The 12,163-nt window shown below is 38.9% G+C and overlaps 1 protein-coding gene across 14 annotated transcripts in view; it reads left to right on the top strand.

The window, feature by feature from the left end:
* Nucleotides 1–12,163, top strand: part of LOC128700122 (transformer-2 protein homolog beta) — a 119,010-nt gene that overhangs the window by 35,443 nt on the left and 71,404 nt on the right. For all 14 annotated transcript variants that reach the window (XR_008408717.2, XR_011394087.1, XR_011394084.1 and 11 more), the window contains exons 2-4: nt 416–947; nt 4,609–4,709; nt 9,159–9,312. Coding sequence is in view for 3 of the 14 variants with exons in the window: in XM_053793072.2 (XP_053649047.1) it covers nt 418–947; nt 4,609–4,709; nt 9,159–9,312 (785 nt within the window). In the remaining 11 variants the exon portion in view is untranslated. The remainder of the gene's footprint in view (nt 1–415; nt 948–4,608; nt 4,710–9,158; nt 9,313–12,163) is intronic.

Genomic DNA, 12,163 nt, shown 5'->3' with positions numbered 1-12,163 from the left:
AGATGACTTTGCAAGAATTAGAAGTAAACTGGAGAGTTGGAGTTTGGAAGGATATGGTGTTACATATGCATGTTACATATTATGAAGTAGTACTATTTAATGGTCAGTGAAATATCCACTGTTTACAAATTTGTCAGGAGTGTAAATACACCAGTTATGTACTTTAACTCGTGTACACCTCGGCTATTAAACATAGGTAGGGGTCACGTGACCATACTTCAAATACACAGTATAAGACACTGTCCCCCAGTGTCTGACACACTGTCTAGGTGGAGTGGCAGAACAAGTAACACGTACTGGCACAGGCAGAATCGAGGAACCCCTCGCAACAAATTTACGTTTTCAAAACTAATGCTCACACGTGTCTTCACCCTTGTATTGTATTGTATGTTATTTACTGCATCTTTTATTTCAGAAATGTCTTCCGACTCTGAAGAAGAAAATGGTGTCAGGCGTGAAGCAGATGATAGAGATGACAGTGATGGAGGGAGGTATGATCGTATGTCAAGATCCCGATCTCGTTCTCGTTCAGCCGAAGGGAGTCGTCATTCTGATAATGGGATGAGAGACAGCAGGCTTCGTGGCTCTGATGAAGAGCAATCCCCTGACAGGAAGGAAAATGGCATGAGGGGAGACTCTGATAATGAGAAACCTGACAATCGGCGGGAATACAGTCGATCAAGGAGTCCAGAAAACAAGGAATTGGTTGAATGGAGCGGGGAGACTGATGAGAAACGTATGTCACGTAGTCGCAGTAAGAGCAAGCCAAGAGACCAAGATTCCAGCAAGGACCAAAAATCAAGCTCGAATACATCCAAGAAAAAGTCTCGATCAAGGAGGTCACGTTCTCGCTCTCGAAGTAAGCGCCGTTCCCGTTCAAGGACTAGACGCTCACACTCGAGAAGCAGGAGGAGGTCAAGATCAAGATCTCGGTCTCGAGGCTCCAGGTGAATGAGAAAATTAAATTATTTCTAAATAAAATATTCTTGTGCAAAGTGTAGTTTTGCATGTGGTTGGGTTAAAATTCATGAAATCAAGCTATTGTATTACATGTTTGTTCGAAAATTTTGTGCACAGGGCATAACTTTTGTATACTATCTGCGATGCAATTAAAGACGTGTATGGGTAAGAGTACAATTATTACCACTAGGGATTTGTGTATGGCTCATGGGTGACTTCTTTCCAGATCCTCAGTGCAGTAGGAGCTAGCTCACAGTTCTATAAAGATAACAGTATCAAGAATGGTAAAAGTTAATTTTTTATTTTAGGAAGATGAATTAAGGCTCCAGTACTTTCAAGTATGCAGCAAAAAATGTGTAAAATAATGAAAAAAGAAATTAATTAAAATTGTTAGTTCAGATGATGCAGCAACTCTTCCAACTTTTTTGATGCCCACAAGAAAATGTCTACACAGGATTTTAAAATGTCCTCCACTGGTGGTCATCAGCCCCTTACCCCCCCCCCCCCCCCCAGTAACTTTTTTTTTTTTTTCTAACACTGCTGTTTCCCACTGAGGCAGGGTGGCCCAAAAAGAAAGAAAAAAAAAAAAAGCTTTCATCATCATTCAGCACTTTCACCATCACTCATACATGATCACTGTCTTTGTCAAGGTGCTCAGATACAACAGTTTAGATGTCACTCCAAACTGCCAGTATCTCAAACCCCTCCTTCAAAGTGCAGGCATTGTACTTCCCATTTCCAGGACTCAAGTCTGACTAACTGATTTCCCTGAATCCCTTCACAAAATATTACCCTGCTCTCACACCAACAGCTCGTCAGGTCCTAAAACCATTCATCTCCATTCACTCCTATCTAACATGCTCATGCATGCTTGCTGGAAGTCCAAGTCCCTTGTCCACAAAACCTCCTTTACCCCTACTGTCTGTCCCCTTCGAGGACGATCCCAACCCTGCATTCCTTCTCCTACAGATATATACTCTCTCCAAGTCATTCTACTTTGTTTCATTCTCTCTAAATGACCAAACCACCTCAACAAACTTTCTTCAGCCCTCTGACTAATATTTGAACTCCACACCACCTAATTTGCACTCTACGAATTCTCTGCATAATATTTACGTCCCACATTGCCCTTTGACATGACATCTCTGCTGTCTCCAGCCTCCTCCTCACTGCAGCATTTATAACCCATGCTTCATACCCATATAAGAGTGTTGGTACCACTATACTCTCATACATTCTCTTCTTTGCTTCCATGGATAATGTTTTTTGTCTCCACTGATACATCAACATCAATGCACCACTCTCCTTTCTTCATCAATTCTGTTGTTAACTGCATCCTTCATAAACCCATCTGCTGACAAGTCGACTCCCAAATATCTGAAAACGTTCACTTCTTCCATACTCCCTCCCTCCGATGTGATATCCAAATTTTCTTTATCTAAATTGTTTGATACCTTCATCACCTTACTCTTATCCATGTTCATTTTCAACTTTCTACCTTTACACTCCCTCCCAAACTCGTCCACTAACCTTTGCAACTTTTTTGGGGGTTTGTGGGCTGGAGTGGATAGCTGGGGTGTGCGGGGGCTGGAGTGGATGGCTGGGGTGTGCGGGGGCTGGAGTGGATGGCTGGGGTGTGCGGGGGCTGGGGTGGATGGCTGGGGTGTGCGGGAGCTGGAGTGGATGGCTGGGGTGTGCGGGGGCTGGAGTGGATGGCTGGGGGGTGCGGGGGCAGGAGTGGATGGCTGGGGGGTGCAGGGGCAAAATTAGCAGTCTTGGCTCATTCTATGCACCGACAATTTCACCTACTTTGAATCCTGTTTTAGGCCAATTCCATTGTTCCCGGCGACCAAATTCTTAGCTATTTTGCTACTTTGCCTACCATTCTAGTGACTGAGCACAAGAAACTGCTCATTCAACTTTTTCTACTTTCCTATAAGTGTTTAGAATTCAGTAATTTGGCCAGTTTCACACAATTCAAAAAGTTCCAGTTAAAAAATAGTCCATAATAAACAGTATAGACATTTTTGGCATTAAAACATTTCCTCTATTTATTAGTCACTTCCCCAGACCTCTACCACATAACACTTGACTTCTATTTCAAACTCTGAAGGAGGGGTGTTAATGTTGCAGTTTTATAACTGTAGTGTAAAGCACCCCTCTAGCAAGACAGTGATGGAGTGAATGATGATGAAAGTTTTTCTTTTTCGGGCCACCCTGCCTTGGTGGGAATCGGCTGATGTGTTAATAATAATAGTACCTGCAAAAATCTGATGATTCCACTACTTTGAGCTCGGTTTCAAACTACTACCAGACCTGAAATCAATCAAAATCCTCTATTTAAGGGAAGGATTCCATTTTATGAAGTGGTGCCAAGAAACTGCCAGTAAAACTATAAAAAGCATCAAAAAAACACATTAGTTGTTATTTTAAACTGTACATATGTTTGTTCTTCCATCCTCCAATACATGGGGGCAGGATTTTTTTTTTTTTTTTTACTTGATACCACTCGCCACAAACCCATTTTCTCATGTCTAGGCTAAAATTTGTCACTCATAACTTTCCTGAGTGAGCTGAGCTCATGACGTAGAGCTCTGTCAGGAACCCTGGCCTCACTGGCAGTTGTGTGTGACAGTGAAAGGGTTCAGTTTAATGAAGAGAAGTTTAAATATTGGAAACTATCTCGGCAACATTTTTGTTTATAAATCAGATGGCTTAATTCGGTTATTTTTAGGCTGTAAATCATGAACAATCATTCCTGGTTATATTTTATTATTTGAGAAATGGTAAATCTTATATATTTGTGTGAATAAGAATTTAAAATGGAAAGCAAACGTAATATAGAAGTCTAGGGACACGACTAATGAACAGAAGAAATGTATCGGGTATGTCTACATAGTTTAATATGGACTATTTTTTAAGTGGCCTTTTTTTTTGTGAAATTGGCCAAATTACTGAATTCTGAACACTTTTTAGGATAGTAGAAATAGTTGAATGGGCAGTTTCTTGTACATCAGTCATTAGAATGGAAGGCATACTAGCATATTAGCTAAGAATTTGGTTGACTGGAACAATGGAATTGGCCGGTGAATAATATGTACCAAAACGGATAACTTTGCACCTGCATATTTTCGTAAATTTTCCATCAGTTTTTGTACTTTTGGTGTCATTCCCTTCAGAAAAAGATTATCATTTCAGAAGTTTTTTTTTTTTTTCCTCTCATTGAAAATGTTTCATTTGGGGGGTCTGGACAGTGAAAAGGTTAAAAATACCCCCCTTTTTTTTCTCTCATATCTTTTTCAAATTCTCTACAATCCTATAAAAATTTTAGTACATCCTTAATACAGCATTTGAAAATTACATTGATACATATATTTTGATAATTAAATGCTGCTTTTAAAACCTACAAACTACTAATCAGACTGCAAGCACTTGACTGACATTTAGACAGATCTAACCATTAACTAGGAGGAAGGGTCATGATACAGAGATCATGGAGTTGCAGTTATCACTGTAATAAACATTTGCCAGTAACTTCTAAGAAATTATCTGAAGAGAGGGAGTACCTAGTAAGAGTAAGGAATCAGAGATAGATGTAGGTTCTTATTTAGTAAAATTTATTCACGTAAATTTTTTTCCCCATGACAGATCTCGGAGGAGGTCAAGATCTCGTTCTAGAAGGCGTTCAAGGTCAAGGTCTAGGAGTGGGACACCAGTAGATGGTGCTCGGCTTCATGTAGCAGAACTAGGTAACTGTTTTTTTCAGGTGGCAGTTTTATTTAAATCATTCTGTTGAATTTTACACTAAGCATTAAAAATTTATTTCAAAGTTAAAGATGAATTTTTGCATTGTGACTATTGATTTTTTAGAATTTTATAATTTTTTTTTATTTTACCCTTTATAGTTTGGAAATGATACTTCAATGTTTTTCTTTTCTAACTCTGGCTGTCTCACCAAGAAAGGGTGACAAAAAAAAAAAAAAAAAAAAAAAAAAGGAAATACTCTGTCATTCACCATTATTTGTTCAATAGTTGTCTTGCCAAGAGTGTGCAGATATCACAATTCCTGTTATCCTCTGAAAAATCTGAACTACAGCATCCTCTCACTCTGAGTGCCGGCACTATGTATATTCCCAGTTCCAGGATTAAAGTACTCCTAACTGATTTCCTTGAGTCCCTTCATGTATGCTAACTTGCTCACATTACATTCCACCTCAGCAACCCCTCCTCAGCTCTGAATTATATCTGTGCTAACCCCATTCTGTCTTCTAAATTCTGCTCTTAGAATTCTCTGCTTTTTTCCCATTCACTGTTGGATAAGCTTGTGTCTTGAAACCCTTTCGGGGTGTAGACCCCTGATCCTGAGAATGCTCTCGGGGTTGAAGAGTTTTCAAAAATAAAAGAAAAATTTTCTTTTGGAATGATAGAGAATCTTTTTCCAAAGGTAATGAAATAAAAAATATGAAATTTATGGAATTAGGCTCTCGCAAAGTTAGTGATCTCGGCAATATTTACGCATCAGTGATTTCGCCCACTTTGAGCCCTATTTTCAGTCAATTCCACTGTTCCAGTCGACCAAACTCACAGCTATTTCTCTAGTATTCCTTCTGTCGATTGAGCACAAAAAATTGCCTACTTGCCTATTTCAACTACCAAATAAAGTGATTAGAAATTGGTAATTTGGCCAGTTTCAAACCAAAAATTGACAGTTTATAAATAAGGGTTCAGAATAAACAGTGTAGACATTCCTGGCACGAAAACATTTCCTCTGTTCATTAGTCATGCCTCAGACCTCTTCTATACAGTAGGGCCCTGTTTAATGACTTTTGCCTTAGGGTAGTCTGCTAATATGGATAATTAAAATTATGATCAAAACTTGCTACATAGGCTTGCCCCCGCTAGCCAAATATTCATGACTAGTACAGTGAAATTGGCCGAAAATGGGGCTCAAAGTGGGCAAAATCGCCGATCCGTAAACATCGCCGAGACCGCTAACTTTGCGAGAGCATAATTCCGTAAGTTTTCTATCAAATTTCAAACTTTTGGTGTCGTTATGATCGGGAAAAGATTCTCTATCTTTTCATAAGAGAAAATAATCCGACCCTGAGAACGAGTTTTGGAGAGGGCCTGTCGACCCTCAAAGGGTTAATGACTTTTGCCTTAGGGTAGTCTGCTAATATGGATAATTAAAATTATGATCAAAACTTGCTACATGGCTTCCCCCGCCTGACTTTGTAACATGGTCACTCTGCCCCACCTACATTCTCCGTGAGCACCGATTCTCTCCATTATGTCTGGAAATTTTCCAAAATTTCAAGTGTTTTAAAGTTATTTCATATTTTAAATATACAGTGGAACCTCTACTTGCGAGTTTAATCCGTTCCATGTCCTTGCTCGTTTGCAGAGTCAGGTTTCCTCATTTAAATTAATTTAAATGCAATTAATTGGTTCCAGTGGAATTCTGTACTTCAATTATTTTGCCAGTATCAACTCTACGGCTTATTTATCTATCTCACTTCATCTAATATGACATAACAAACAATATGAATAACACAGAAACATGATATATACTCTAGAATGAATAAACTACGTCATTCATGTAGTGGTATGGGCGGTGTCGGTGGTGGATGAGAGTTTGTCTGGAGACCGGGCAAAATAATTCATGAATGATTTCACTAATATCATCTATACGGCTTATTTATATATCACAGTTCATCTAATATGACACGACAAACAATAAAAATAACATAGAAACATGATATATACTCTAGAATGAATAAAATGTCATTATATAACAGGTGGAGGCGACCACAACTGCTTCCTCTTTGTTGTGGTAACCACTGCCATCTAGTAACGGCCTTTTGAAGCCGTCTATTATAACTGTTATATGTAGTACATTATTATTATATAGTATTATATATATTTTTTTTTTCTCTCAACAAGTCGGCCGTCTCCCACTGAGGCAGGGTGACCCAAAAAAGAAAGAAAATCCCCAAAAAGAAAATACTTTCATCATCATTCAACACTTTCACCACTAGCACATTATCACTGTTTTTGCAGAGGTGCTCAGAATACAACAGTTTAGAAGCATACACATATAAAGATACACAACATATCCCTCCAAACTGCCAATATCCCAAACCCCTCCTTTAAAGTGCAGGCATTGCACTTCCCATTTCCAGGACTTAGTCCGACTATATGAAAATAACCGGTTTCCCTGAATCCCTTCACTAAATATTACCCTGCTCACACTCCAACAGATCGTCAGGTCCCAAGTACCATTCGTCTCCATTCACTCCTATCTAACACGCTCATGCATGCTTGCTGGAAGTCCAAGCCCCTTGCCCACAAAACCTCCTTTACCCCCTCTCTCCAGCCCTTTCGAGGACGACCCCTACCCTGCCTTCCTTCCCCTATAGATTTATACGCTTTCCGTGTCATTCTACTTTGATCCATTCTCTCTAAATGACCAAACCACCTCAACAACCGCTCTTCTGCCCTCTGACTAATACTTTTATTAACTCCACACCTTTTCCTAATTTCCACACTCCGAATTTTCTGCATAATATTTACACCACACATTGCCCTTAAACAGGACATCTCCACTGCCTCCAACCGTCTCCTCGCTGCTGCATTTACCACCCAAGCTTCACACCCATATAAGAGTGTTGGTACTACTATACTTTCATACATTCCCTTCTTTGCCTCCATAGATAACGTTTTTTGACTCCACATATACCTCAACGCACCACTCACCTTTTTTCCCTCATCAATTCTATGATTAACCTCATCCTTCATAAATCCATCCGCCGACACGTCAACTCCCAAGTATCTGAAAACATTCACTTCTTCCATACTCCTCCTCCCCAATTTGATATCCAATTTTTCTTTATCTAAATCATTTGACACCCTCATCACCTTACTCTTTTCTATGTTCACTTTCAACTTTCTACCTTTACACACATTCCCAAACTCATCCACTAACCTTTACAATTTTTCTTTAGAATCTCCCATAAGCACAGTATCATCAGCAAAAAGTAACTGTGTCAATTCCCATTTTGAATTTGATTCCCCAAAATTTAATCCCACCCCTCTCCCGAACACCCTAGCATTTACTTCCTTTACAACCCCATCTATAAATATATTAAACAACCATGGTGACATTACACATCCCTGTCTAAGACCTACTTTTACCGGGAAGTAGTCTCCCTCTCTTCTACACACCCTAACCTGAGCCTCACTATCCTCATAAAAACTCTTACAGCATTTAATAACTTACCACCTATTCCATATACTTGCAACATCTGCCACATTGCTCCTCTATCCACTCTATCATATGCCTTTTCTAAATCCATAAATGCAATAAAAACTTCCCTACCTTTATCTAAATACTGTTCACATATATGCTTCAATGTAAACACTTGATCTACACATCCCCTACCCACTCTGAAACCTCCTTGCTCATCCGCAATCCTACATTCTGTCTTACCTCTAATTCTTTCAATTATAACCCTACCGTACACTTTTCCTGGTATACTCAGTAAACTTATTCCCCTATAATTTTTACAATCTCTTTTCGTCCCCCTTCCTTTTATATAAAGGAATTATACATGCTCTCTGCCAGTCTCTAGGTACCTTCCCCTTTTTCATACATGTATTAAACAAAAATTCCAACCACTCCAACATTATCCACCCCTGCTTTTACCATTTCTGTTATGGTCTCGTCAGTTGCAGCTTCTTTACCCCCTTTCATTCTACGTAATGCCTCTCATGCCTCCCCCACACTCACATCCTGCTTTTCACTCTTAAAATGTAGATGTTATACCTCCCTGACCAGTACATGAAATTACTGCTTCCCTTTCTTCATCAACATTTAAAAGTTCCTCAAAATATTCCTGCCATCTACCCAGCACCTCCAGCTCCCCATCTACTACTCCCCTACTGTTTTTAACTGAGAAATCCATTCGTTTATTTTCGTATGTTCACTTATTGCTTAGCATTTTGTGTTATTACTGTTCATAATTGTAAGTGCTAAGTGATCACCAAGTTTCCCAAAAATCACACATTTTCTTTCCATGTACAATTAATCGATATCAGATTTCATTGTAAAAGTCATTTATAAAGTTAAGGAAACTGTTAAATATGTATAGCTTCTTTTGGCCTTGAATATTTTATTACAATGCTGGTGTTTTTTTCAGATGTTGACACTCGGAAACGAGACCTGGAGAGAGTTTTCGAGAAGTATGGTCGTCTTCGAGAGATTTGGATGGCTCGCAATCCTCCATGTTTTGCATTTGTTGTCTATGCTCACCAGAAAGATGCAGACCGGGCTCTCAAGGAAACAGATGGCATGTAAGTTTTTAAGGTATTATTGGTTGCTCATTTGTATACAGTAAATTCTCGATAAAACAGACTAATAGGTGAGAAGGAATGTCCACTTTAGTGAAAATACGTTATATTGAGTGCTTCAATTAAGTGTACATCATCTGTTTAATCAATTGACTACTGAACATGGACAAATGCCAAGTAAAACAATACTTAGTTTGCTGTATTGATGGTCTACTGGCCATAACTAATAATAAACTAAGAGTACAATTCAGTATTACCTGTACCTGAAAGAGTTAAAATAGGTGCTTAACTATTTTGTAAAAGTACAGTACAGTACAATACAAGCTTGGCCCATGGCTGGGCTCAAGGAGTAGAAAAACTCTTGGAACTTATCAAAGGTAATCAAAGGTACAGTCGAGTACCTTTGATTACCTTTGATGATGTGCTCTAGTAATAACCCTTGCTTCTACAAATGCTGTACCATACTCCTTACACATACACAGGCCACAGCTCCCTTATTCAGATTTCTGCTTCACAGTTGACTCACTGTTGGTGCCATAGTACTACGGCTTATGAGCCAGTGTTGGTGTCGTAGTACTATGCCAGAATTCTAGCGGCTTCAAATCAAGTGGGATTTGAAAATTGGGTCTGCGTGGTCAGTGTGCTCAGTATAAAAAAAAATCGGGGATCAGTGGTGCATTGTGGGAATGCCATTTTAGTAGCCTGAGCTAGGGAAATATCCTGCGGGCGATGCTCCAAATTTTTTTCCCCTCCCTCAAACCGAACCCTGTTAAGTTAATTTTATGCAGTGTTGTATGAAATTATCCTGCAATTTTTCAATAGTGTAATAACCAAAACGTGCTAAATAAATCCGTGTATTATGAGAGTCTACTGTATTTCAATAAAATGATCAGAAATCGGTAATTTGGCCAATATTACACAAATATGGTCTGCAATAAACAATGTAGACATTCCTGACACTAAAACATTTCCTCTCTTCATTAGTATTGTTCCCAGGGATCTCCTGTCTTACATTTCACACACAAAAGATTTACCAGTATGCAGGCTACCACGTAATAATTGTTTAAGAATTGTAATAATTGTATAAGAAATGTCAATGTATTCATGAACGTGTATTAGACTGACCAGTTGGACATGTATTGGACAAGTGATGAAATTTGTGTTCTCTGGAACTTTGAGTTCAATTTCAAGCTACTTTATCTTGCAGTGTAATATATTGTTTATACTATCAAATGATACCAAGGAACTGGGAATACAACCACAAAAACCATCCGAAAATGCACTGCAAAGTCTATTTTAAACCAAATTCATGGTAGTTTTTTCCTCATGCACTGTGGGGGGCAGGATTTTTTTTGTTGTGCACACTCACTGCATAGACCCATTCTCTCATATCTAGGCCCAAACTTACTGCTTGCTACTTATCTGAGTGAGCTGACCTTGTGTAGTTTTAGAGCACAGACCCTGAGCTCAAACCTGTAGTACTATGGCACAGACCTCAAAAGGGTTAATAACACTGTATGCAGTACTTTTTTTTTTTGTCAGGATCCCTGATTCTAAACTCTCGTTCTGTTGAAAAATATTCGAAAAATAAATATTTTTTTCTTATGGAATGATAATCTTTTCCCGATGTTAATGACGCCAAAAAACAAAATTTGATAAAATGCTTACGGAATTATGCTCTCATGAAGTTAGCGCGCTCGGCGATATTTACACATCGCTGATTTTGCCCACTTTGAGCCCTATTTTCAGTCATTTCCATTGTTCCAGTTGACCAAACTCATAGCTATTTTGCTAGAACTCCATTTGTTCTATCGATTCAGTACAATAAACTGCCCATTTACTGATTTCAGCTACCCAATAAAGTGATGAGAAATTGGTAATTTGGCCAATTTCATACTCAATTCAAGTAAGGTCAATTTCAAAATAGGGCCAGAATAAACAGTGCAGACAGTCCAAGCACTAAAATAACATTTTCTCTTCATTAGTCATGTCTCCAGGCCCCTCTTGTATTATGTTTGCTTTCTATTTTGAATTTTTATTCACAAAAAATAGAAGATTTACTGTTGTGCAGACTACTGCATTATTGTAAAAATGGTATCAATAATATCAGCGCATTTGTGAAAGCACGTTAAACCCACCAGTTGATATGTATTGGACGTGTGGTGTGATCTGTTTACTCTTGAACATTGGCAAAAATCGAACATTTCTGCAGTTTTGAGCTCAGTTTCAAGGTACTAGTTACTGGCTAATCTGCTCACTTCTCTGTTCTCATTTGTCCTTTGCTTTCCATAGTGTTTAAACAAACTTTCATACTTCTGTGATTTGCCTTTGCATCTCTGATTAAACCTATTCTTTTTGTGTGTCGAGTGCCATGTTTTTTTGTATGTACTCTCCTGTATGTGGTTGCAGTGGCTAAGTCGCAGCTCCTCTCCTGTCTCTTCACTGGTTGCTACTAGGTCCACTCTGCTCCAAGAACTTTATCATACCTCTTCTTAAAGCTTTGTATGGATCATGCCTCCACTACTACACTCTCTGGATTGTTTCAACTTCCTGACAACTCTAAGGCTGAAGAGATACTTCATAATATCCCTATGACTCATTTGAGTTTTCAACTTTGGGTTGTGTTCCCCTTGTTCATATGTTCCATCGCTGAAACATTGTCCCTGTCTGCCTTGTCAGTTCCTTTCAGTATTTCATACGTCATTATTTTGATGTGTCCTCTGCATCCTCCAGTGTTGTCAGGTTGAGTCCCTTAATCTCTCCTTGTAGAACATGCCCCATATCTCCGGGACTTTCTCTAATTTCTTGACATGCTGACCAGGTGTGTTGTGTTGTGCGTGTTTTGTGTGTGTGT

The sequence above is a fragment of the Cherax quadricarinatus genome, chromosome 74, assembly GCF_038502225.1.
Source record: "Cherax quadricarinatus isolate ZL_2023a chromosome 74, ASM3850222v1, whole genome shotgun sequence".
In the NCBI taxonomy this organism is placed as follows: domain Eukaryota; kingdom Metazoa; phylum Arthropoda; class Malacostraca; order Decapoda; family Parastacidae; genus Cherax; species Cherax quadricarinatus.
This window is presented reverse-complemented; position numbering and strand designations above follow the sequence as displayed.